General features: G+C 62.7%; 1 protein-coding gene across 1 annotated transcript in view; it reads left to right on the top strand.

The window, feature by feature from the left end:
* The window catches only part of SDK2 (sidekick cell adhesion molecule 2), a 45,178-nt gene that overhangs the window by 17,165 nt on the left and 4,375 nt on the right, over window positions 1-23,638 (top strand). The window contains exons 2-40 of the mRNA XM_066200665.1: window positions 828-987; window positions 8,584-8,690; window positions 9,743-9,890; window positions 10,589-10,722; window positions 11,654-11,765; window positions 11,977-12,167; window positions 12,367-12,450; window positions 12,520-12,714; window positions 12,876-12,992; window positions 13,081-13,248; window positions 13,441-13,543; window positions 13,758-13,934; window positions 14,013-14,149; window positions 14,317-14,464; window positions 14,533-14,673; window positions 14,757-14,938; window positions 15,164-15,279; window positions 15,921-16,116; window positions 16,297-16,395; window positions 16,669-16,860; window positions 16,950-17,071; window positions 17,150-17,259; window positions 17,453-17,603; window positions 17,710-17,947; window positions 18,032-18,147; window positions 18,275-18,464; window positions 18,643-18,741; window positions 19,020-19,214; window positions 19,291-19,492; window positions 19,665-19,768; window positions 19,864-19,934; window positions 20,036-20,171; window positions 20,775-20,831; window positions 21,048-21,149; window positions 21,285-21,400; window positions 22,044-22,230; window positions 22,553-22,690; window positions 22,757-22,918; window positions 23,030-23,155. Coding sequence (XP_066056762.1) covers window positions 828-987; window positions 8,584-8,690; window positions 9,743-9,890; window positions 10,589-10,722; window positions 11,654-11,765; window positions 11,977-12,167; window positions 12,367-12,450; window positions 12,520-12,714; window positions 12,876-12,992; window positions 13,081-13,248; window positions 13,441-13,543; window positions 13,758-13,934; window positions 14,013-14,149; window positions 14,317-14,464; window positions 14,533-14,673; window positions 14,757-14,938; window positions 15,164-15,279; window positions 15,921-16,116; window positions 16,297-16,395; window positions 16,669-16,860; window positions 16,950-17,071; window positions 17,150-17,259; window positions 17,453-17,603; window positions 17,710-17,947; window positions 18,032-18,147; window positions 18,275-18,464; window positions 18,643-18,741; window positions 19,020-19,214; window positions 19,291-19,492; window positions 19,665-19,768; window positions 19,864-19,934; window positions 20,036-20,171; window positions 20,775-20,831; window positions 21,048-21,149; window positions 21,285-21,400; window positions 22,044-22,230; window positions 22,553-22,690; window positions 22,757-22,918; window positions 23,030-23,155 — 5,529 coding nt within the window. The remainder of the gene's footprint in view (window positions 1-827; window positions 988-8,583; window positions 8,691-9,742; window positions 9,891-10,588; window positions 10,723-11,653; window positions 11,766-11,976; window positions 12,168-12,366; window positions 12,451-12,519; window positions 12,715-12,875; window positions 12,993-13,080; window positions 13,249-13,440; window positions 13,544-13,757; window positions 13,935-14,012; window positions 14,150-14,316; window positions 14,465-14,532; window positions 14,674-14,756; window positions 14,939-15,163; window positions 15,280-15,920; window positions 16,117-16,296; window positions 16,396-16,668; window positions 16,861-16,949; window positions 17,072-17,149; window positions 17,260-17,452; window positions 17,604-17,709; window positions 17,948-18,031; window positions 18,148-18,274; window positions 18,465-18,642; window positions 18,742-19,019; window positions 19,215-19,290; window positions 19,493-19,664; window positions 19,769-19,863; window positions 19,935-20,035; window positions 20,172-20,774; window positions 20,832-21,047; window positions 21,150-21,284; window positions 21,401-22,043; window positions 22,231-22,552; window positions 22,691-22,756; window positions 22,919-23,029; window positions 23,156-23,638) is intronic.

The following is a 23,638-nucleotide window of genomic DNA, read 5'->3' as shown; positions in this document are numbered from 1 at the left end:
CTAATGACTTGCCTGGCATCCAGGACCACCGTGCCCTCCCCTTTGCCAGGCAGGACGGTGTAAATCCACTGGGCATTTCCATGTGGGTGTGCAGGAGCCAGGACCAAGGAGGGGGACCCCCAATGCAGCTCTGAGGGTGTCTCTGGGCGCCTCTGAGCTCCCACAAACTCCTGCCACACCCCCAGGGTGGTGGGCACTGTCTCAGTGCCGCTCACGGCGCGGGGATCTATGGCAGGAATTCAGCTTGAGCAGACAAGAAAGCAAAGCCCTACCCCAAAGAAAAAACCCAGAGCTGTGATTGAACGTGCACTTGAAAGCTGCTGGGGAATATGAATGTGCCTTTGAAGTAAAAGGGCTTCCATTTGTTAAGCAGAAAATGGAGCTGTGTGGTTCGATTTATAGTTTTACTTAGCAAATAAAACAGGAGAGGAGTAAGTGGTTCTGCCTCGCTCCGCTCGCAGCCCCTCCGCCCCTTCACCCCCCGAGTTAAAAGCTCGGAGATGCTACAAAGGGAGCCGGGAATAAAGCAAAGAAGCAGCTTAGATAAACCTGCAGCGGGCTGAGCCCTCGTGGATGGGCTGCTGGAATGGCTCAGGGAGGGACAAGGGACAGGGAAGGGGGCTGGGTGGCCTGGCTGGGGCAGGGGGTGGGGAGGTGGCTGCGGGGTGATGGTGCCGCCGATGGAATCATGGAATGGTTTGGGTTGGAAGGGGACCTTGACCATCATTTTGTCCCACGCTCTGCCAAGGGCAGGGACAGCAGTGCTGAGGGATCCTTGGGGCCAGCAGGATGTGGGGCCCTGATCCCTGTCCCTCCTCTCTCCGCAGACGATGTCTCCCCGTACTTCAAGACGGAGCCGGTGCGGAGCCAGGTGCACCTGGAGGGGAACAGGCTGGTGCTGACCTGCATGGCCGAGGGCAGCTGGCCCCTGGAGTTCAAGTGGCTGCACAACAGCCGGGAGCTCACCAAGTTCTCCCTGGAATACCGGTGAGTATCAGAAGGGGCTGCCCAGGAGGGGTTTGGAGTCCTCATCCCTGCAGGCATCCAAGGAAAACTGGAGGTGGCACTCAAAGTTCTGGGCTGGGGACAAGGTGGGGATTGGGCACAGCTTGGACACGATGACCTTGGAGGTCTGTCTTTTCCAGTCTCAGTGACTCTGGGATTCGGAGTCTTCCCGACCATCCGTGGCAAATCCCGCCCGTTCTGCTGGTCCCTGGCAGGTGCCCGTGCCAGGGCTGCCATCCTGGGAGGCGGCACAGAGGCAGCCCTTGGCAGCCCAGGAGCTGCCAGCTCTGTTTGCAGAGCAAACGAGGGGTTTAAGCAGGTCAACACCGGGGACGAAGTGTTTGCACAAGCGGATTAACACCTCAACACTGGGCTGCGGATCACAGCCCACCCCTGGCTCCCTGGGAACAGCCAGGCCAGGAGGGGGCAAGGCAGGCTGGAGTGAGAGGGTGCCCAGATCCAGCCCCGTGTGCCAACCCAGCCCGGCACAGAGCGGCTCCGGCCCCTTGGAGATGGCCTTTAAATCAAGGCGGGCACCTCTTGCCGTCTCCTCTGAGTGTGTGTGTGTCATCCTCTCTGTTTTAATCAATAATTCAGGTCGAGACAAGCCGTTCCCCCTTTCCAGGCATCGAATCCAAAGGCTTCGTGTTGCTGTAGCAACGTGGGGCTGCTCCGGGATGCCGGGAACGCAGAGAGAGTGGCTGGGTGACGTCGTGTGCCCTGCTGGGATCCTGGAGCCCGGGCCCTCCTTGGGGACCCTGGGCACTGTCCCCTCCTGAGCTGTGGTGGCTGCAGCCCTGCAATGCCCTGAGTCCCTGGCTGAGGGCTGGGGGCCCTGTGGGACACCCTTGCCCCTTGTCATGTGTGGAAGAGACCTGTTGAGCCCCACAGTTCCCACAGCTCCCTCCTGTCAGGAATGCAGCTCTTTCCCAGGCAGGAGAAAGGAGTTAGGACCCTGATCCTGGGTCCAGCTCTGCCCTGGGAGTGGGTTGGAGTGCCTGGGGGTCACCTCCAAACCCAGAATAGCAATTCTGACTCCTTTTCCTGAGTTTTTGTCCTGGGTTTGATCTGTGCTTCAGTTGACCCTTCTGTAGGAGAGGGTCCAGCCGTGGTGTCTGTGCTCCAGGATGTCTGGCAGCTCCACATTCCTGCATCCCTGCATCCCTGCTCCAAGGTGACTCCCCTCTGTCAGAGCCCCCAGCTCCAGCATCCAGGCAGAAAGGATTAAGGAAGGAAGCGAGAAGCCAACCAAACAAACACATGGGGAAAACCCAAACAAACCCAGCGCAGCCAGTGGAGCAGAGAAGCCACCGTGCACATCCCTGCTGGGCTCCCCTGGAACCTGCCAGCATCCCTTGGCTCTGCCTGTGGCTCTGTGGGGATTTAGAGTGTGGAGATGAGGGTTTGGCTGTCTTGCCTGGCACTGGAGGCTGCTGGTGAGAAGGCGAAGGACCAAAATTAGTTATGATGGGCAGAAATTGAATTTTAATAGAGCTGTCGGTGGCACCGAGCCAGCCCGCTCAGGCAGTGGGAAGGTTGTAATTAAAAGTTAACGAGTTTAGAAACAGAGTAATCCTTGGAGAGGGGAGGGCTGGTGCTGATGGCCGGGGAGGCTCAGGATGTTCTCGGCCATGTGGGGCCGGGGATGGCTCCGGGTGCTTCAGTGCCATGGGTGAGGGTTTTAGGGTGCACCAGTCCCTCCCAGCTCGGTGCTGCTGTGTGTCCCCTGGTGCAGGGACAGGAGGACATTCTCCAGAGCCTGGCTGTGCCTGTGAGGAAGGCTTTGGAGAGGACCGTGTGCTGCGGGGGGCTGTGCCCAGGGACTGGCTGGGCTTGGTGGCATCGCCTCACGGTCCCCAGCAAGGCTTGGTGGCATCATCTCATGGTTCCCAGCCGGATTTAGTGGCTTCACCTCGTGGTTCCCAGCCAGGGCCGAGTCTCCAAGCATTCCATCCTCATCATCCTCACCGCTGCTCTCCCGTTCCTCTCCTGAGCAGGGCATCCCTCCGGCACTGCCGGCTGCAGTGGCCCTTATGCACGTCCCCCATTTTGGGGGGCTGTGGGCAGGGGCTCGCTGTCCCCCCGCCCCCCTCGAGCCGCCCCCCTCGGTCCTCGCCGGTGGTCGGAGGAGCTCACGCCGCGTTTCCAGGGAAGGAGCCGCTCTCCCAGTTTGGCAGCGTTTCCATGGCGACCGCCCTTTCCTTCCCGCAGCGGTTCCGCAGCCACCGGAGCGGCTCTTGGCGTTCGCCGAGGGCCAGGTGGGCAACGGGCTCGGCCGCTCCCTGGTCCCGAGCCGGGCAGGGCCACGGCAGTGCCTCTGCGTGGAGCTGATCCCTAGGGAGCATCCCTGGGGAGCACGGCGGGATCACTTGGCTCTATGAGCATTTGGAGCCAACCTCCCTGAGGAGCATCCCAGGGGATCAGGTGTGATGAGGAGCTCCAGAAGGACTGGGGACCAGCCTGGGGCTGTGTGCTTGTGGAGTCATCCCCTCCTGGGAGCCATCCCTGGGGGCTGTGGGAGATCAGGCACCAGCCTGGCTCAGCGTGTGATCACGGAGCCATCCCCCCGGAGCATCCCTGGGGATGGGAGCATCCCAGCTTGGTTCCACACGCATGCAGAGCTGTCTTCTCTCAGGAGGATCCCAGGGGATCGAGCAGGATGAGGGACCCCTGAGGGATTGAGCAGCAGCCTGGCTCTGTGTGTTTGTGTGTAGAGACATCCTCCCTTGGAGCATCCCTGGGGACTCTGGGGGGCGGTCAGGGACCAGCCTGGCTCTGTGTGTGCCCACAGAACATACCTGGTGGCAGGAATGGGATCAGGGACCACCTTCCTTCCCCTCTCCTTGCTCCCTCCATTCCCTGCTGCTGGCATGGCATGCAGGGGGCCGTTTTCCCATGGGATCTTTGCTGCCTCCTGCTCTGGGGACCCCACAGTGACACCCCTCCAGTGCCCACTGAGGTGACAGCAGGCTGGGTGCCCACACACCTGGGTGCCCTGGCCCTGCTGTCCAGGGCCAGCTCTGTTTTTCCCTCCAAGATCTCTCCAGTGCCGGGCTCTCCGGAGCTGCTCGTATGAGGAATCATAACATGCAAATCAGGCAGCTTGATGTCTTTAATGAAATCCTCGGAAGGAAGGCACTTCTCTGGTGAATTGAGGATATTTATTTCTCATACAAGAAATTTAACATGCAGATTAGTTGGGTCTGGTAATTTATCACATGAGATTGTCCTATTAAGGGCTGCATCGAGTCCCGCTGCCTTCGGAAATTACCTTACACATAGATTACCTCTGGACAGACTCCCATCCGTAGGGACGCATCTTCCTGCTCCTAAATCAGCCCTCGTGCCTCTCCTCATGGCCTCCACAGCTGGTGCAGGAGTCCAGCAGCTACTGAAGGATTCCCTGCCTCCTCTCAAGAGCCCAAATCCCCTTTTGCTGGAGCTTGGAAAAGTGTAATTCCATCTCCGACTCTGTCTGGCTTTGCCCCAGCTCCTGCCAGCCAAGCAGGGCTGGCACGGCTGAGCCTCCCCATGCCAGCTCTGGGGTGGGTTTTCCAGCACGTGGTGTCTCTGATCCATCTCCTTCCAGGAGCCTTTCTGTGTGGGCTCACCGAGATCTGGGGCAGATTTGGGGCTCTTTCAACGCCAGCTCCTCACTGGCCTGGTTTGGGGTATCCCCGGGGGTCCAGGGACACAAATGGCTGCATGCACAGGACTGTGACATTCCTCTATGGTCTGGAGAGGATCCCAAATGTTTGATGCCCAGAGTCTATCCTCAAATCATGTAAAATACAGAGCCAGGAGCCTCTGAAAACCCAGACCTGGGGCAAACAGGATGGATCATCCCTGGATTCCTGCTGGAATCTCAGCTGCTGCTGCTGCTGCTCACTGGGAGCTCATCCGTGCTCTGGTGGGCCCAACTCTTTGCCAGCCCAGGTGTGAAGCCCATCCCTCTGCCTTGAGGAGCTAATTACCATGCAATGAGTTAATTAGTGGGAGCTGAAGATCATTGGAAAAGTTTCATCTAGGCTGGGTGGGAGCCCAGCAGGGCGTTGCTGCTTCTTGTGGCTCCTTTGGCATCACCACGGGTGGCAAAGCCCCAGGAGTGCTGGTGAGGAGCACGGGCAGCATGGAGGGAGGTTTTCCCGGTAATGCCTGGGAGGCTCCTGCCTGTTTCTGTGCCTTGTTTGGGACTGGGGGGACACTGAACGTTGGTACGAGGAGCTGTGGGCACGGGGCAGTGGTGCCAGTGAAGCACAGCAGTGTCGGGGCTGGCAGGAAGGACGTGCTGGGATGGCAGCAGAGGAATCTCCTTGCTGGGATCTGAGAGGGGCTCGGGAGAGGACAGGGAGCTGTCGGAGCTGGGAGGTGGCCAAGCTCGTGGTTTGCAATGCACCAAAGCCCTCCGGATGCCGCAGCACGGATCGGGGCTCGCTCCGTCCCTGCTCTGCAGGAAGGAGGCTGATTAATACACAGGCATTAATTATTAAATGGCTCATTGTTCTGGCAGGGCCAATTGAGGCAGCGATTTACGGGGGCTGCCGGCGCCCGCCCAATTCCCACGGCCGGGGGAAAACACTCCGGGCAGGAGGAGAGGCAGCGGCCACGTGGATGCCAACCAGAGTTTGTTCCAATCGGGAGCTAATTGAGATCCAATAGCCCAGTTAAGCGGGGCTGATGGAGCTCCAGGGGAGTGCTCACAGCCTCATCGAGCGCTGCCCCGGAGCAGGGGCCGGGACACTCGCTCGGATGCTTCGAGTCGTTAAACCTCTGCTAAGTGTGTTTTAATGCTCACTTGACATTTCATTATCCCACAGTAACTATTCAAACACACGTCCCCTCCAGAATTAATTAGTCGTTATACAGGATATTAATCAAAGGGGACTGTGCCAGTGTGCTTCCATCCCAAATCCGATCCAGCTGTTGCTGTTACTGGGCGGCATTGGAAGAACCTCACAGATTTCTGCTCTCTTCTGGCTTTCAATTTGATGGATCAAATCCTTTGGCTGCTGCTTTTCCCGGCCCTTCTCCACCCCCTCAATCTAAGAATAATTCGGCAGCGTCAGCCCCACGCTCCTCAGCAACCCTACAATAACAGAGGCACGGTAGCAGCCGGGGCTGGGGCACGGCTGTGCCGGAGCGTTGGGGACAATCCTAAGGAACACAGCGGTGCCGTGCCGGGATGGCACGGAGAGGAGCTGGGCACGCTGCTGTGCCCTGCCCTGCTGATGGGATCAGGGATGGATGGATGGATGGATGGATGGACGGATGGATGGACAGACAGGTTATCATTTCCAGCATGCAGCCATCCATCTATCAGACGGATCCGGTGCCAAAGCTGCTGCTGCAGACCCGCTGGTCCCCCGGCACGGGGCTCCTGCCCGCGGAGCCCTCTCCTGACCCCGGGGCTGAGCCGCTTCCTGACAGAGCAGCGCGGGTCAGGGCTCGCTGTGGAAGGGCTTTTCCCCACGGACGATGCCCTGTCAACCTCCGTCTTCACAGAGAAGCCAAACAAACGCCTGGAACAGCGGAGTCAGCAGCGAGGGCTGTGCCAGGAGCTGGGCCAGCTTCACCTCTGTCCTGGCTGGAGCGGGGGCGGATGGACGAAGCCACCCGGCCGGGGCACCGGGATCGCTCCCAGCTGGAGGAGATGCTTCCTTGCATGGAACAACGGCCCTGGAACTCCTGGCCGTGAAGCTGTGGCAAACTGAGGGGGGGAATATGTGGGGTGACATCCACCCCCCCTGCCTGCAGCACGGGCCCTGTGAGGGAGTGACAGGAGGGTGACATTGGGGGTGAAATTAATTCCCGTCCCCTTCTAGCCGGGTGTGATGGGGGAAGGAAATCGAATCCGAGCGGTCTTGGATAAAAGCCTCGGTGGAAGGCGAGCGGGAGAGAACAAAGTCTGTGCTGGTTTGGTTGATGACTGCGGGCTGGGCTGCGCCGGGAATTGATTTCCTTTCTCCGGGCTATTTTCAGCTGCTGAGGTGTGTGTGGAAGTGCTGCTGCCTCAATAACTCCTCCAGCTCCCGTGTGTGGGGACCAGGCCTCCTTAATTGGATCTCCTGGAGTGTCCTGGGCTGGGGGACAGGCTCCCCGTGCCCATGGCGGTGTCCTGCCTGTGGGGACACCCTGCTGCCAGGGCTGTGCATTCATTGAAGGTGCTCCCTGTGACCCGGTTTGGGTCCCTCCGGCTGTGCCAGTGCTGGTGGCTTTGCGTTGAATGAGGGTCTGGAGGGGGACACGGCAGCGAGGACACGGATCTGTTTGGGGACACACGTGTCCCTCTGCTGCTGCGCGTCCGTCCAGCCGTCCGTCCGTGGGCGTGCGTGTGTTCGGGAGTCACGGTGTGATTTATTAACGAGGACACCGCAAGGAGAGCGGGCCCATTATTCCTGGCGTCTGCAGCCGTTCCTGACAGCTCCGTGGAATTGAAATATCTTATTTAAAGCCTCTGGGGAGCATTTTTAAATATCAGCCGTGACACTCAAGGACTCGTTCCCAAAGGGCGCCCTCCCTCCTCCCGCGGGGACGGGTGACCCCGGCACGCCGCCTGGGTGGGCGGCCGGGTGGGTGTCACCGCGGGTTTGGTGCCAGTCCCGCCGTGCCCGCCCCATCCCCGCGGTGCCGCCGGGCGAGGGGGAGAGCCCCGTGTCCCCTGTCACCCTCTCCCGTGCGGGGAGGTGGGCGCGGGGCCCTCGCTGCGCTCCCGGCACAGGGAAAGCGCTCCGCAGGTCTTATGAAAGTTTAATTTACGCTCAGTTCTCAGAAGAACAAACAAAGCTCTTGCCGAAAGAGCCCGCGGCGGGTTTTAACGCAAGATTAGATTTTGGGCAAGGAGGGCTGAGCTTGCTTTATTTATTCCCTCTCTGCTTTATCTCGCAGCGCTCCCCGTCGGGGACGGTGACGCCGCAGCGCCTGCCCGGCCCCCCCGAGGCTCCCCCGTCTGTTCTGGGGGTTCAAACAGGAGCTCCAGGGGTGGGGACCGCCCGGGGAGGTCTGGTGGCAGCAGGGTCCGGCTTGGGGACCGCGGCGGTGCTGGGGGGGTGGCCGAGTGGAGATGTGGTGATTTCCTTTATCTCCTCACCGGCTGCTGGCGCTGGCGGCTGATAAGAGCAGGCGTGGGGGTGATAAGGGGGTTCAGCTGGGATTTGTCGGAGCAGTGGTGGACTTGGCCGCTCTCAGCTCCAGGCTGAGTGACACCAGCAGATCGCAGTGTCACTGTGGGGCTGGGGCAGGGCTCAGGACAGCGGGTCCCAGGGCCCAGCTCGTGGCGATGGGTCACATCCAGCCCCTGGACCGGCAGGGTGACAGTCACCGGCTTGGGCACAGTGGAAGCACCTCCGGTGTGGGTGGCTGGGAGTCCCTGTGTGGCAGCGAGGGACACCGGGGTGTCCCCCCAGCCCGCATGGCCACGCACATCCATGTAGTGCACACACCTCCAGCAGCAGCTCCTCGGGGAAAAGGAGCTCCTGGCACGGGTGCAGTAAATGGGCAGGGTGTGCAGAACCCGCAGCCTCTCCGGGGGGCGGTGACAGTGACACGGATGTCCCCTCACTGCTGATACCATTCCCGCAGGTACATGATCACCTCGCTGGATCGCACCCACGCCGGCTTCTACCGCTGCATCGTCCGCAACCGCATGGGGGCCCTGCTGCAGCGCCAGACAGAGGTGCAGGTGGCCTGTAAGTGACCGTCCTGCTCCGTGGGGACAGCACGGGGACACCCGGCCCCTGGTGCTGTGGGACAACTCTGGTGCTGGTGCCACTCGCGGCCAGCACGTGCGAGCCTGCAGCATCCCTGGGATGACCCTGGCAGGGACATCCGGAGTGTCCCTGGGGTGACACTGGCAGGGATATCTGGAGTGTCCCTGAGGTGACAGTGGTAGGGGATATTTGGAGTGTCCCCGAGGTGACAGTGGCAGGGATATCCAGTATCCCTGGGGTGATGCTGGCAGGGACATTGGATCATCCCTCAGATGACACTGGCAGGGATGTCCTGAGATTTAAGGATGAAAGTGCTGAAGCCTGGGATGGTGGCTCAGTCCCCCAAAAGGACCTGCCCCTCTCTGTCACTCCTTGCCTCTGGGACACCCCCAATCCCATTCCCTTAAACACCTCCTGAGGAGCAGTGACAAATCAGGAGGATAATGAGAAATTAATAAGGCAGCTGTGCTAACAACTAATGATAATGGCAAAGTCGTTAAAAAAGGATTCTTTACATGTTTTTAATTACAGCAATTAAGGAAGTCAATAAAAATCCCCTGTCCCAGCCCCCTCCTCCATGCCCCCCGCTTCCCTCAGTCTTTCACAACTCCTGTGTGCTTCCAGCCTGGGAATGGCAGGGTGGGATGGAGGCAGCTGTGCCTCATGTCCGGGTCGTGCTGGGATGTTCCCGGCACTGGGACATGGGATGGGGAACGGAGAGAAGCTGGGGACCCCTGGAACTGAGCCCTTCCTGCTGTGGCTGCAGCCTGTCTGTGGTGGGGGACACTCGGACAGGGGTTCCTGACCCAGCGCAAGGGTGATGGGGCTCCAGGTGCTGCAGGGATGGATCACCAGGAGCAGCAGGTGGGATCTGAGCCTCCCCAGCCGAGGAGGGGGCCGGGAGCAGCCCCTCTGCAGCATCCCCTGGGGAGCCCATCCCACAAACCCCATCCTGCTGCCCAGCCAGACCCGGGGCTGGATCCCTGGGCTCATCCCCAGCCCCTGTCACGGTTCTCTGCCCCGTTCTGCAGACATGGGGAGCTTCGAGGACAGCGAGACGCAGCAGAGCGTGTCCCACGGAGAGGCGGCTGTCATCCGTGCGCCCCGCATCGCCAGCTTCCCGCAGCCCCAGGTCACCTGGTTCCGCGATGGACGGAAGATCTCCCCCAGCAGCCGCATGTGAGCACCCCCAGGGCCCCTCCTGGAATCCCCCTGGAGCCCCCCCAGCATCCCAGGGGCTGCGTTTCCCCTTGTCCCCCACACTAAAGATGTTTAACCAACATCTTGAGCGCATCGTGCTGAAACCCGGGGACGCGCTCGGTGACTAATGGCTGTGTTTGTCACCAGAGAAAGGGATTTCTTAACAAAAAATGAAAACAAGAGGGAGGAAGGCAGGGGGGAGGGTGGGATGGAGCCAAGCATGGCACACACCCGTGTGCCAGGTGTCCCCACGGAGCTGTGGCAGATCCAGGTGCTGCCGGAGCCCTGGCAGCCACAGCCTGCAGGAATTGAATTTGCAACCCCCATTATGCAGGAATTGAACTGGTCTCCTTTCGATTTGCAAAGCGGGATTGAGGAGATAAAACTCCTTTATCTCATATTTAATGGTAAAAAAACATATTCCCCACAGCATTTTATGTTTCCGGCAGATTAGATTGCTCCATTAAGTAAAAAATGAAAAAAGAGGAGAAATCCTAAGAATCTGCACCGTCCCGTGGGCTCTGCTTGGACAGAGGGGTGCGGGGCTTGGTCCCCCCAGTCCTGGGCTTGGTGCCTGGGGCAGGTGTGGGGGAGGCTGGGGGTCCCATGTGGGTGTCCCCAGGCAGGTGAGGGTGCTGGGTGGGGAGCGAGGGTCCCACCAGCCTCTCGTCCCCCAGAGCCATCACTCTGGAGAACACCCTGGTCATCCTGTCCACGGTGGCCCCGGACGCGGGGCGTTACTACGTGCAGGCGGTGAATGACAAGAACGGGGACAACAAGACGAGCCAGCCCATCACCCTGACTGTGGCCAGTGAGTGTGGGGGGCACTGCCCCCTCTCCCCCCATCCCCTGCCTCGCCCCCAAATTCTATTTGCAGTAAATCTCTTCGGAGGCTCTGGCTTCTGCTGACTTAACAGTTTAGCTGCCTCAGAATTTATTTAGGCGCCCGTGGCTGTGCTGCAGGCGCTGGAGTGTCACAGGCAGAGCTCCTGCTCCAGCTGCATCCGGCCGTGCTGGGTCCCTCTGGGATGGGCTGTGGAATGGGGGCTGCACTGTCACCCCACGGACGCCCTCCCCCACCCCTGTCCATGTCCCCCCTGTCAGCTCCTGGTGCTCTGGAGCAGCCCTTGCCTGGGGGCCACCCCTGTGGCTTCGTCCCTCCAGTTTCTTTGGGCCTTCCAGGACTTCCAAGGGTCCCCCGGGCCACTTGGGTGGTGACAGCCCATCCCAGGGGACATGCCCTGGGGTGATATCAGTCCTGTCACACTCTCCCCCATCTCCCCTCCTGCTGCTGCACAGGGTTAGGACGGGTTATCCCTGTCTGTGGCGGGCTCTGCCTGTCTCCCATCCCCATGAATCTGTTTTCCCTGGATGGTGTCCTGGAGCACCATAAACATCCCGGAGCCGCTGTTTATGGATTCAGCTCTATCAGCAGCTTTCGAGCCGATCGCGTTTTTACAGCGCCTACACGAGGGTTTTTTATTGTTGCCATCATTTTGCTTTATGGACTCCCTGCTCCCTCCTCCCTGCTGCCACCAGCCTGGTGGCCCTGCCCAGGTCTACTGGGGCTCCCACAGGAGGACACAGCTTAGGGACACCTGAGAAAGCACCCTGATGCCACCACCCCTGTCACCTTTGTCTCCTCCAAGCCGAGCAGCTGGGGATTTGGGTGCCCTCTCTGGGGACACCCCAGGGTGGGCAGGGGGTGCTCATGGCTGTCCCTCTGGCCTCCTTCTCCCCAGACGTGGGTGGCCCGGCTGATCCCATCGCACCCACCATCATTGTCCCACCCAGGAACACCAGTGTGGTGGCCGGGACCTCGGAGGTGACCATGGAATGTGTGGCCAACGCCAGGTGAGCCGTGGGGTGGGGACTGGGATGGCGAATCTCCCTGTTGGCATTGCCCAGCCTCGGGGCTGAGGTGCCCCTAAATCCGTTCCCACCACATTCCTGGAACCTGTGCCATGGTGGGAGCTCCCTTCCCACCTGAGTCCCGCAGAATGGAGGGAGCTGCGATCCTCCAGGGAAGCCAGAGCTGGCTCTTGACACGCCCCTGTCCCCTCAGGCCGCTGATCAAGCTGCATATCATCTGGAAGAAGGACGGGGCGCCCGTGTCCAGTGGGATCAGCGACTACAGCCGCCGGCTGACCATCCTGCACCCCACCCTGAGTGACAGCGGCTTCTACGAGTGCGAGGCTGTGCTGCGCAGCAGCAGCGTCCCCGCAGTGACTGCCGGCGCCTACCTGTCTGTGCTGGGTGAGCTCCTGCCCCCGGGCACCTCCCTGTCTGTGCTGGGTGAGCTCCTGCCCACACGCAGCCCAGATCACTTGTGCCATGAGCTGGGGTGGGCTCAGCCCCAGGGCTGGGATGGGAGACGACAGGAGGGCCACAGGTCACCTCAAGGACCCTGGGGAGAGGCTCTGTCCCCATTCCCATTTCCTGGTTCCCTTGGCAGAGCCCCCGCAGTTCGTCAGGGAGCCGGAGAGACACATCACGGCCGAGATGGAGAAGGTGGTGGCCATCCCCTGCCAAGCCAAGGGTGAGCTGCCCCCCGGCACCCTCCGTGTGCTGCCGTGACCGTGTGCCTGACGTGGCTGTGCCCCCGCAGGTGTCCCCCCTCCCGAGATGGCCTGGTACAAGGACGCTGCCCTGCTGCACCTGGAGAAGCTGTCCCGCTTCCAGCTGCTGGAGGACGGCAGCCTGCAGATCAGCGGGCTGATCCCTGATGACACCGGAATGTTCCAGTGCTTCGCCCGCAACGCGGCCGGCGAGGTGCAGACTACCACGTACCTGGCCGTGACCAGTAGGTGCCAGCCCCCCTCTGCCCTGGGGGTGCCCTGTCTGGGTGGTGGGCGGGATGTGCCCCTCCACAGGGGGCTCAGGCACCCCAGGAAATTCTGGGTCAAGTCCAGGCTGGGCAGAGGAGGGAATTCAGGGGGGGCTGTGCACCTCTGTGCCCCATAGGCATCGCCCCCAACATCACGCGGGGTCCCCAGGACAGCACGGTGATCGATGGCATGGCCGTCATCCTCAACTGCGAGACCTCGGGGGCGCCACGCCCGGCCATCACCTGGCAGAAAGGTGAAGGGTTGGGGACAAGCCTGTCCTCCGAGCCCTGCCCTGGGGTTAGTGTGGCCGCGGCACTGACGGGGCTGCGCTGTGTCCCCAGGGGAGCGTGTCCTGGCCAGCGGCTCCGTGCAGCTGCCGCGCTTCACCCTGCTGGAGTCGGGCAGCCTCCTGGTGAGCCCCGTGCACCTGTCCGACGCCGGCACCTACACCTGCCTGGCCACCAACTCCCGCGGCGTGGACGAGGCCTCTGCTGACCTGGTGGTCTGGGGTAAGGGACTCATGGTGGGCCAGTGTCACCCGCAGCCGGGAGGGAGGGACCCTGCCTGGCTCCCGGCACCAGTCTGGGTGCTGCAGGGTGGAGCTCTCCGGGGGTGGGTGCTGGGTTTTGGGGGTGCAAACGGGGGCTGTCCCTGCCGGTGCCACCCCCGCAGTGCCGGTGATTCGTTGTGCCCCCCTGCAGCAAGGACACGGATCACGGACCCGCCACAGGATCAGAGTGTCATCAAAGGCACCAAGGCTGTCATGAGCTGTGGTGTCACCCATGACCCCAGTGTGGACGTCAGGTGAGTGAGAAGTTTGGGGAGTCCAGGAACCCCTGGGCTGCCGACCTGGCTGCTGTCACCGCTGTCCTGGGCAGGGAGATGGGGGGTCCTCCTCCTCAGCCCCGCGCTGGTGGTCCTGCAGTGCCACCTGGTGCCCTGTGGCTGGGAGCCCCTGGTCCCCTCTGCTCACTGGAGGGCTGCGGGGCACCAGCACACCTGGCTCCCCCCGGCACAGGTACGTCTGGGAGAAGGACGGGGCACCGCTGGGCCCTGAGAGCGGTCCTCGGGTGCGCCTGGACGAGGTGGGCACCCTGCACATCTCCCAGACCTGGTCGGGTGACATCGGCACCTACACCTGCAAGGTGATCTCGGCCGGGGGCAACGACTCGCGCAGCGCCCACCTCCGTGTCCGGTGAGAGGCCCCCTCATCGATACCCCCCACCTGGGGCTGTGCCCCCTCCCTCCTTCCCTCCCTAACCCCCCTGTCCAGGCAGCTTCCCCACGCCCCTGAGAGCCCCGTGGCCGCCCTGAGCCTGCAGGAGGAACGTGCCATCAACCTCACCTGGGCCAAGCCCTTCGACGGCAACAGCCCCCTGCTCCGCTACGTCGTGGAGGTCTCCGAGAACAGTAAGGAGCTGCTCCCACCCCCCTGGCACTGCTGGCGCTGGGAGAAGTCCCCAGCGTCACCCTGGTGGTGCAGGGGATGCTACGGGGAGCCTGGGGACCCCAGGACTCACCAGCCAGGCAGTGTCCTGCAGGTCAGGTCTCCACCCTGCTGTCCCCTCTTTCCCCAGATGCGCCCTGGACCGTGCTGCTGGCCAGCGTGGACCCCGAGGTGACATCAGTGACAGTGCGGGGCTTGGTCCCCGCTCGCTCCTACCAGTTCCGCCTATGTGCTGTAAACGACGTGGGCAGGGGACAGTTCAGCAAGGACACGGAGAGGTGAGTCCCAGCCAGGGGTCCTGGGGGAGCTGGTGACCCCGAGTGCTCACCCTGCCCTGTCCCTGCAGGGTGTCCCTGCCCGAGGAGCCGCCCTCTGCCCCCCCCCAGAACGTCATCGCCAGCGGCCGCACCAACCAGTCCATCATGATCCAGTGGCAGCCGCCCCCCGAGAGCCACCAGAACGGGGTCCTCAAGGGCTACATCATCCGGTAGGAGCCAGCTGGGGTGCCCAAGGGTCCCAAACCTGGTGTTGGTGGGGACAGTGGCAGCTCTGATGGCTCCCGGTCCCCAGGTACTGCCTGGCTGGGCTGCCTGTGGGGTACCAGTTCAAGAACATCACCAACGCCGAGGTCAACAACCTCCTTCTGGAGGACCTCATCATCTGGACCAACTATGAGATCGAGGTGGCTGCCTACAACAGCGCTGGCCTGGGGGTCTACAGCATGAAGGTGACAGAGTGGACCCTGCAGGGAGGTAGGCAGGGACAGGCAGGGATAATCAGGAGTGGGCAGGGGCTTGGTGGGCACCCCGATAGCAACAGGTGCCATTGGGGTGGTGGGATGGGAGGCAGGAGGATGGGTGTGGAGGTCCCCAGGGGACTGGGATGTGCTGGGCAGGGATGACCCAGGGTTGGTACCCAGCTGATCTGGAGAGGACCTCATGGAGCTGTCCCTGTGAGCTGTCTCTTCGTCCCGGCAGTGCCCACGGTGCCTCCAGGGAATGTGCAGGCTGAGGCCACCAACTCCACCACCATCCGCTTCACCTGGAACCCCCCCAGCCCGCAGTTCATCAACGGCATCAACCAGGGCTACAAGGTGAGGGTGATTCCTAGAACCAGAACAGCTTGTGGGGAAAACTTGGTCCACCTTCACAAACTGTCTTGGCTCCTCCTCTCCAAAATCCCAGCTTTTAACTGGATCTGTCGTGACTGTTAAAATAATATTTACTGTTATTTAACACTTGCATGGGCTCGGAGTCTCCCATGCTCTGTAATTAATTCCAAATTGCAATTAATTCAAATTTACATTAATGAAATTGAATTAAAACATTAAACTTGTGTCTTAATCCACTCGAAAGAAGTTCGGGAATTTAATTGCTGCTGGATGAGATAACCAGCGTGAGTAGGATATTTAACATTCTTATTAAGTGCCACTTAGTATTTTTGATTAGTATTTTTAGGGCCTAATTAGTGCTTAATTAAGTTGCTAGAGGCTATCTTGCACAATACCAATTAAATGCCCAGCCATCCCTCCTGGATGCGGGCAAGGGGGGATCCCGCGCCGTTATCGATGGAGTTAATCACAGCTCCATAAACAGCGCTGGCACAGGCATCGGGTGCTCCCCTCGCCGTTAATTGATCGTTAATCAACACTGAATTAATAAGAGGAGGCCACTGTTTGTGGCACGGGTGTGGTGCGGCCAGGAATCTTCATCCCTCAGTTCCCTTTTCCCGCAGCTCATCGCCTGGGAGCCGGAGCACGAGGACGAGGCCACGGTGGTGACGGTGCGCCCCAACTTCCAGGACAGCGTCCATGTGGGCTACGTGGCGGGGCTGCGCAAGTTCGCCGAGTACTTCACCTCGGTGCTGTGCTTCACCACGCCCGGGGACGGCCCGCGCAGCCCGCCCCAGCTGGTGCGCACCCACGAGGACGGTACGGGGAGGCTCCGAGCCCCGCGGGATGGGCCCTGCCTGCCCCCCGGCTCCGTCCCGCCGCCGAGCCCCGGGGAGCCCTGTCCCAAGGGGTGTCCCCTCCCCACCTGCTCCTCGTGGGGGTCCCGTGGGTGCCGAGGGCTCCTGTGTGACGGTGCTGAGTCTGGGTGTCTTTGGGCAGTGCCCGGCCCCGTGGGACACCTGAGCTTCAGTGACATCTTGGATACGTCCCTGAAGGTCAGCTGGCAGGAGCCGCTGGAGAAGAATGGAATCCTGACGGGTAAGGGAGCACCAGCAGGTACTGGTTCTGTCATGCTTTCCCTCCCCACAGCATCTCCCTCTTTTCCAGTCCCATTCCCATTCTGCAGCATCTCCCCTGTGTCCCACTGCCACCCCACGTTATCACTCGTGTCCTTTCCCACCCCACAGCATCTCCCCTTTGTCCTGTCCCCTTACCACCCTGCAGCATCTCCTACCTGTCCTGTCCCAGCCCTGTCCCCCATGCAGCCTGCAGGGTGGGGTGACATGGGGTGACACAGGGGGTGCATTCCAGGCTACCGGATCTCGTGGGAGGAGTACAACCGCACCAACACACGGGTGACACATTACCTGCCCAATGTCACCCTGGAGTACCGTGTCACCGGCCTCACTGCCCTCACCACCTACACCATCGAGGTGGCCGCCATGACCTCCAAGGGGCAGGGACAGCTCTCCTCCTCCACCATCTCCTCAGGGGTCCCCCCAGGTGAGCATGGTGCTGTTGGGGTGCTGGAGGGTTCTGTGGGGTGCTGGGGGCAAGCAGCTAGTGCCACCCACCCTGCCCTGTCCCCACAGAGCTTCCTGGTGCCCCCACCAACCTGGGCATCTCCAACATTGGCCCCCGCTCCGTCACCATCCAGTTTCGCCCGGGTTATGATGGCAAAACCTCCATCTCCCGCTGGCAGGTGGAGGCGCAGGTACAAGGTGGCTCGGGAAGGGGGGTCAGGGGGTTTTTGGGGGCAGCTCACCCCACTCACCCCCCTGTCATCTCACAGGTGGGCCAGAACGGCGAGGCTGGGGAGTGGGGGCTGGTGCACCAGCTGGCCAACGAGCCCGACACCCGCTCCATGGAGGTGCCCAACCTGAAGCCCTACACCTACTACAGGCGAGTGCCAGGGCGGTGCCACAGTGCCATCCCTGGGGGACTGGAGCTCTCTTGTCCACCACTGTGACCCCCCCTCACTGTCCTCCCCAGGAGACTGGAGCTCTCTTGTCCCCCACTGTGACCCCCCTCATTGTCCTCCTCGGGGGACTGGAGCTCTCTTGTCCCCCACTGTGACCTCCCTCTCCTCTCTCAGTTTCCGCATGCGGCAGGTGAACATCGTGGGCACCAGCCCCCCCAGCCTGCCCTCCCGGAGGATCCAGACCCTCCAAGCCCCCCCAGACATGGCCCCTGCCAATGTCACCCTGAGGACGGCCAGCGAGACCAGCCTGTGGCTGCGCTGGATGGTGAGTGGGGCCGTGGGGCATGGGGGTGTGTGCCTGCATGGGCTGAAGGAGGATGGAGCTGGGGAGGCTGTGGGATGTCAGGAGTGACAGTGCCTGTCCCTACCAGCCCCTCCTGGAGCAGGAGTACAACGGGAACCCCGACTCGGTGGGGTACAGGATCCGGTACGCGCGGGCGGACGGGCGGGGGCAGCCGGCGCTCCACGTGATCCGCGACCGTGTGGAGCGGGAGTTCACCATCGAGGACCTGGAGGAGTGGACGGAGTACCGGGTGCAGGTCCAGGCCTTCAACGCCATTGGCTCGGGGCCCTGGAGCCCCTCGGTGTTGGGACGCACCCGGGAGTCAGGTACTGCTGCCTACCTTGGCACTGGGCACTGGGCACCCGCCTCGGCCAGTCCGGCCCCTGAGCCTCTCTGTTGTCCCTCTCCAGTCCCCTCCTCCGGCCCCAGCAATGTGTCAGCAGTGGCCACGTCTTCCAGCAGCATGATGGTCCGATGGAGTGACATTCCCGAGGCTGACTGCAACGGGCTCGTCCTGGGCTACAAGGTGAGCTCCTGCCCGCGGGCAGCACAACTTTCCCTGCAGGCTGTGGGGTCCCCGGCTGTGCCACTCCCGGGAGCTGGTGGCCCTCAGTGCCAGGCTGGCGCGGCTGTGTCACGGGGCTGTGTTGCAGGTGCTGTACAAGGAGAAGGGCTCGGAGGCGCGTGCCCAGTTCTGGCTGGCGGAGGGCAATGCCTCCCACGGTGCCCAGCTCACCGGGCTGGCCAAGTACACCCTGTATGAGATCCGGGTGCTGGCCTTCACCAGGATCGGTGATGGAGTCCCCAGCCGTCCTCCTGTCCTCGAGAGGACACTGGATGATGGTGGGTGACAGCACCTGGGTGGGCTGGAGGGGTCCCCTGGGTGCCTAATCCCATCCTATCCCTGTTCTCTGGGGCAATCCCTCTCCCCCTGACTGGGGCACCCAGAGCTCCCATTCCCAGGGGATGGGATCGGGCACTTTTCCCCACTCCCGAGTGACCCCAATCTCTCCCCCTGCAGTGCCCGGGCCCCCCGTGGGGCTCCTCTTTCCCGAAGTGAGGACCACCTTGGTGCGGCTCATCTGGCAGCCACCGGCAGCGCCCAACGGCGTCATCCTGGGTAGGTGGGGAGCGCCCCGGGCGAGCCGCACTGGGATGCTCTGCAGAGGCATGCAGAGCTCCTGTGGGAGCAGGGATTGGCGTGGGGAGGCAGGGACCAGCTCCCTGGGATGCCCTGAGCATCTCGGAGCCCTCAGGGGTGAAGTTCCCTGCTCAGATGCTGGTCCCGGGCTGGGTGTGAACTCCTCCGTGAACAGGTTGGGATGGAAGGGGCGGCACGGGGAGGGGCCCAGGCTGGTGTCCCCTCCCCAGCGCCACCTCTCCGCTCCCTCCCCGCAGCCTACCAGGTCAGCCACCGCCTGAACACCTCGGCAGTGACCGCGGCCGCCGTGGAGGTGCTGGAAGCCGGCGCCCGGCAGTTCACGGCCACCGGCCTCCAGCCCGAGGCCACCTACCTGTTCCGTGTCACCGCGCAGACCCGCAAGGGCTGGGGCGAGGCGGCCGAAGCCCTGGTGGTCACCACGGAGAAGAGAGGTAACGATGGGGGGCCCGGCTGGTGGGGGAGGCTGGCGGTGCCCCCGCAGTGCTCCCAGCCCCTCGCCTCCCCCAGCCCGGCCGCAGCCCCCCGGGAAGCCGCTGGCGCAGCAGGAGGAGGTGCGGGCCCGGAGCGTGCTGCTGTCCTGGGAGCCGGGCAGCGACGGCCTCTCCCCCGTGCGCTACTACACCGTGCAGAGCCGCGAGCTGCCCGACGGGGAGTGGGCGCTGCACTCCGCCCCCGTCAGCCACAACGCCACCGCCTTCGTCGTGGACAGGTGAGGGGCTGGGGACACGGCGGGTGATGATGCTTCGGGTGATTTCCGCGTGCCTCAGTTTCCCCATCTCACGAGAAATGCTGGTACGAGGCTGGGGAGCCTGGTGCGAGGGAGGGCGGCTCGGGGGTGACCTGCTGGCTGCTCCGTCCCCATCCCACTCTGCTCCCTGCAGGCTGAAACCCTTCACCTCCTACAAGTTCCGTGTGAAGGCGACCAACGACATTGGGGACAGCGAGTACAGCGAGGAGTCGGAGTCACTCACCACCCTGCAGGCGGGTCAGCACCTCCCGGGGCAGGGACAGCGGGTACCCCCGTGCCCAAGGGAATTCCTGCTTTGCCCTGGAGCCTCACCACCCTCTTCTCCCCCACAGCCCCCGAGGAGGCTCCCACCATCCTCTCCATCACCCCCCACACCACCACGTCGGTGCTCATCCGCTGGCAGGTACCGTCCCCTCTGCCCTGCCCTGGGAGGTGGCACCTCAGAGTGCCAGGGAGCCCTGGATCAGAGCAGCCTCCGAGTGCCTTCCCTCCCTCCCTTTGCAGCCCCCACCTGAGGACAAGATCAACGGGATCCTGCTGGGGTTCCGGCTGCGGTACCGGGAGCTGGTGTATGACAGCCTGCGGGGCTTCGCCCTGCGTGGCCTTGGCCACCCCGGCGCCACCTGGGCCGAGCTCACCCGTGAGTGCCCACAGCCCCACCGACCCTGGGGACAGCGGCTGGGGTGGCCCGGGGGTGGCAGGTGGGGGTCTGAGCAGTGCAGCATCCTGTGCTCCACAGCATCTCCCAGGTAGCAGGGTCAGGCTGTGCCCCCAGGAGCTGTCACCAGTTCCCTTGTGTCACTAGCTCTGTGGTCCCTCACGTTCTTTTGTGTTGTCACTGGCTCTGTCCTGCTGTGTCCCTGTGGCTGAAATGTCCACAAATCTGAACAGAGCACGGGTATCTGCACCTAGCAGGGGTTGTGTGGCATCCTGCTGTGCGTCCAGGTATGCTGCTGACCTCAGCCCCCACAGGAAACGGGCTCACATCCACTCTGGGGGCAGCAGGGACACGAGTGACAGGGGCAGAGCACAAGGCAGGACCTGGCCTGTGGCACTCAGGGGATAGGGCTGGAGGAAGGACAGACTTCTTGGGGCTATGGCAACCCCGTTTTTCCCTGGGGGTGCCAGGAACCTTGCAGGGGAGCCCTGGCCCACGCTGGGGTGGGGGCTGTGTTGGGGTGGGGGCTCAGAGGCAGGAGCCCACCCCTGCCCTGCACTAACCCCAGCCTGCTCTCCTGTCCAGCCGTCTATGCCGTGCACAACCTCAGCGAGGTGTCCCTCACCCAGTACGAGCTGGACAGTAAGTCACCACCCCCTGTGTCCCCCACCTCCCTCTGTGTGTCCCCCACTGCCACCCCTGTGTGTCCCTGCCCTGCAGGGCGAGCTGGAACCCCTCTGCCCATCCCCTCCAGCTGCTCCTTGGGGACACCCCCTCCTTCCCAACAAGGGGGGCTCTGCCAGGTCCCCCGGGGCTGCCCCACCATGGGGAAGGTCCCGCTCACCCTTTGTCCCCCAGACCTGAGCAAGCATCGGCGCTACGAGATCCGGATGAGCGTCTACAACGCCGTGGGCGAGGGCCCCCCCAGCCCCCCCCAGGAGGTGTTCGTGGGGGAAGCGGGTGAGTGCTGGCAGGGGGGCCTCTGCTGGGGGCTGCAGGAAGGGGGCTCGGCTGTCCTGGCAGCCCCACGTCGCCCAGACAAGGCAGTGCATCCCCCGAATCGGTGCGGTGACACTGTCCCCTCCCTCGGCACAGTGCCCACCGGAGCGCCCCTGAACGTGGCTGTGCAGGCGGCCACCGCCACCCAGCTGGATGTCACCTGGGAGCCGCCCCCCGTGGAGAGCCAGAACGGGGACATACAGGGCTACAAGGTACCTGCTGTCCCCTGGGAGCCGGCGACACGGGGACTCTGGGGAGGCGCTGAATCCCTGGGGGGCACAGGGTGGGTGGCGCTGGGGGTGCTGTGAGAGCTTTTGGGGAAGGGGTTGTGGGAACGTGCTCGGGTCCCGAGGAGATCCCGGGTGTCCCATCCCGGTGCCGAGCGGCGCCGGGACAGCAGATGGCGCCGTCGGCCCTGGAATGCGGCCGGGATGCGTCGGGATGCGCCGGGATATGTCGGGTTGCGCCGGGATGCCCCGGGACAGAGCTGGGATGTCCCGGGGTGCAGCCAGGATGTGGCCGGGATGCTGTTGGGATGCATTAGGATGCAGCCGGGGTACCCAACCCCATGCTCCGGACACCTCCTGGTCCCCATCCATTGTGATTCCTCCCGCTTGTCCCCATCCCTCGGGAGCCAGGCGCGGTGATCTCAGCACACCCTGGCGCCGTGAGTCGTGTCTGACGTCCAGCACAGCCTGGAGCCCTCCTGGAGGAGAGGCTGTTCCATTTGAAGCCACCAGGCTGGGACAGGGGCTCAGGAGCCCGGGCAGGGACGTTGGAGCACAGCCAAGGGCTCAGGGAAGTGGAGCTGGGTTGGACCTGTGCCTGACCCCGCTCCCCACGCCCCTCCCGCAGATCCACTTCTGGGAGGAGCAGCGCCAGAACCAGAGCGCGCGGGTCAAGACCCTTTTCCTGCCCGAGACCGGGGTGAAGCTGAAGAACCTGACGGGCTACACCTCGTACTGGGTCAGCGTGGCCGCCTTCAACGCCGCGGGGGACGGGCCCCGCAGCGTCCCCGTGAAGGCACGGACACAGCAGGCAGGTGGGGCCCGTGGCTCGGCTCCCCCAGCACCTTCCTGCCCCTGGGCTCCGTGGGGACGGGTCCAGCTCCAGGGATTCCCCCTCATCCTGCAATCCCGAGCAGAACATCCCTGGGCTCACCCCAGCGGGTTTGTGGGGTGGGGGCACATGGACATGAGTGTTTAGGCTTGAGAAGGGTGAATTCCCCCATGGAATCTTTGCTGCAGCAGGGATGGGACCCAGGGGGTGTGATTTGATGATCAGCATTAGGGTGGAGGCAGGGAGAGGGGCTGGGGGTGTCCCCTGGGGGGCTGAGCTGGCCCTGCCAACCTGTCCCCCCGCAGCCCCCAGCGCTCCCGGCTCCATCCGCTTCAGCGAGCTGACCACCACATCGGTGAATGTGTCCTGGGAGCCACCACCGCTGCCCAACGGAGTCCTCGAGGGCTACAGGCTGGTCTATGAGCCCTGCACGCCCGTGGATGGTGAGGTCATGGCCAGGGAGAGTGGGGATGGCCCGGGGGGACCCGGCTCAGCCTCTGTCCCCGCAGGCGTGAGCAAGATCGTGACGGTGGACGTGAAGGGGAACAGCCCGCTGTGGATGAAGGTCAAGGACCTGGCCGAGGGTGTCACCTACCGCTTCCGAATCCGCGCCAAGACCTTCGCCTACGGGCCGGACGTCGAGGCCAACATCACCACGGGGCCCGGGGAAGGTGCGGGGGGCACGTGGGGGGCATGCAGGGTGAGGGAGGGGATGGGGTGGGGGCTGGCACGGCTTTGTGCCAGTTTGTGCCCCCTGGCTCCAGCTGTACTCTGGTCCCCAGGTGCCCCCGGGCCCCCCGGAGAGCCCTTCATCTCCCGCTATGGCTCGGCCATCACCATCCACTGGTCCAGTGGGGACCCCGGCCAAGGGCCCATCACCAGATACGTCATCGAGGCCCGACCCTCAGGTACCACTGCTGCCTCTGCTCTCCAGCCCCACCTCGGGGCTCAGCAGATTGGGAAACTGAGGCAGGGAGTTGGGCGTTAGGATCCAGTGTCTGTATGGGGGTTGTCCATGTGCTGATCCATGAGGAAATCGCTGCTGAGTGTGATACCTTGAGAGGCTGCCCAGGACAGAGGCTGGACAGAGTTAAAGGAATAAAGTAGGGATTTATTGAGAGGCCTTCAGAGGATACACCTTGGGCAGGACAAGAGCCTGGCTGAGGCTGCACCCAGGATGGACCATGGATCTCATGTTTTCACACTTTTGGTCCGTTTACATATTGGGGTTAATTGTCCCATTACAGCTTCACATTATGAAATCCCATCCTCCCGGTTTGCTCTCCTCAGTTTGCTGTTGTTTGCACTCTTTGGGCCTGAAGCTGCAATGGTGTCCTTGGTTCTGGGGCTGGAAAAGGATTGTTCTGTCTGACTGAGCTGAGAGGAGAACT

This window comes from Chamaea fasciata, unplaced genomic scaffold, assembly GCF_029207755.1.
Source record: "Chamaea fasciata isolate MVZ Bird 193981 ecotype frontalis unplaced genomic scaffold, bChaFas1.0.hap1 SCAF_19, whole genome shotgun sequence".
Taxonomy (NCBI): domain Eukaryota; kingdom Metazoa; phylum Chordata; class Aves; order Passeriformes; family Sylviidae; genus Chamaea; species Chamaea fasciata.
Note: the sequence above shows the minus strand (reverse complement) of the source record. Positions and strands in the feature narration are given on the sequence as shown.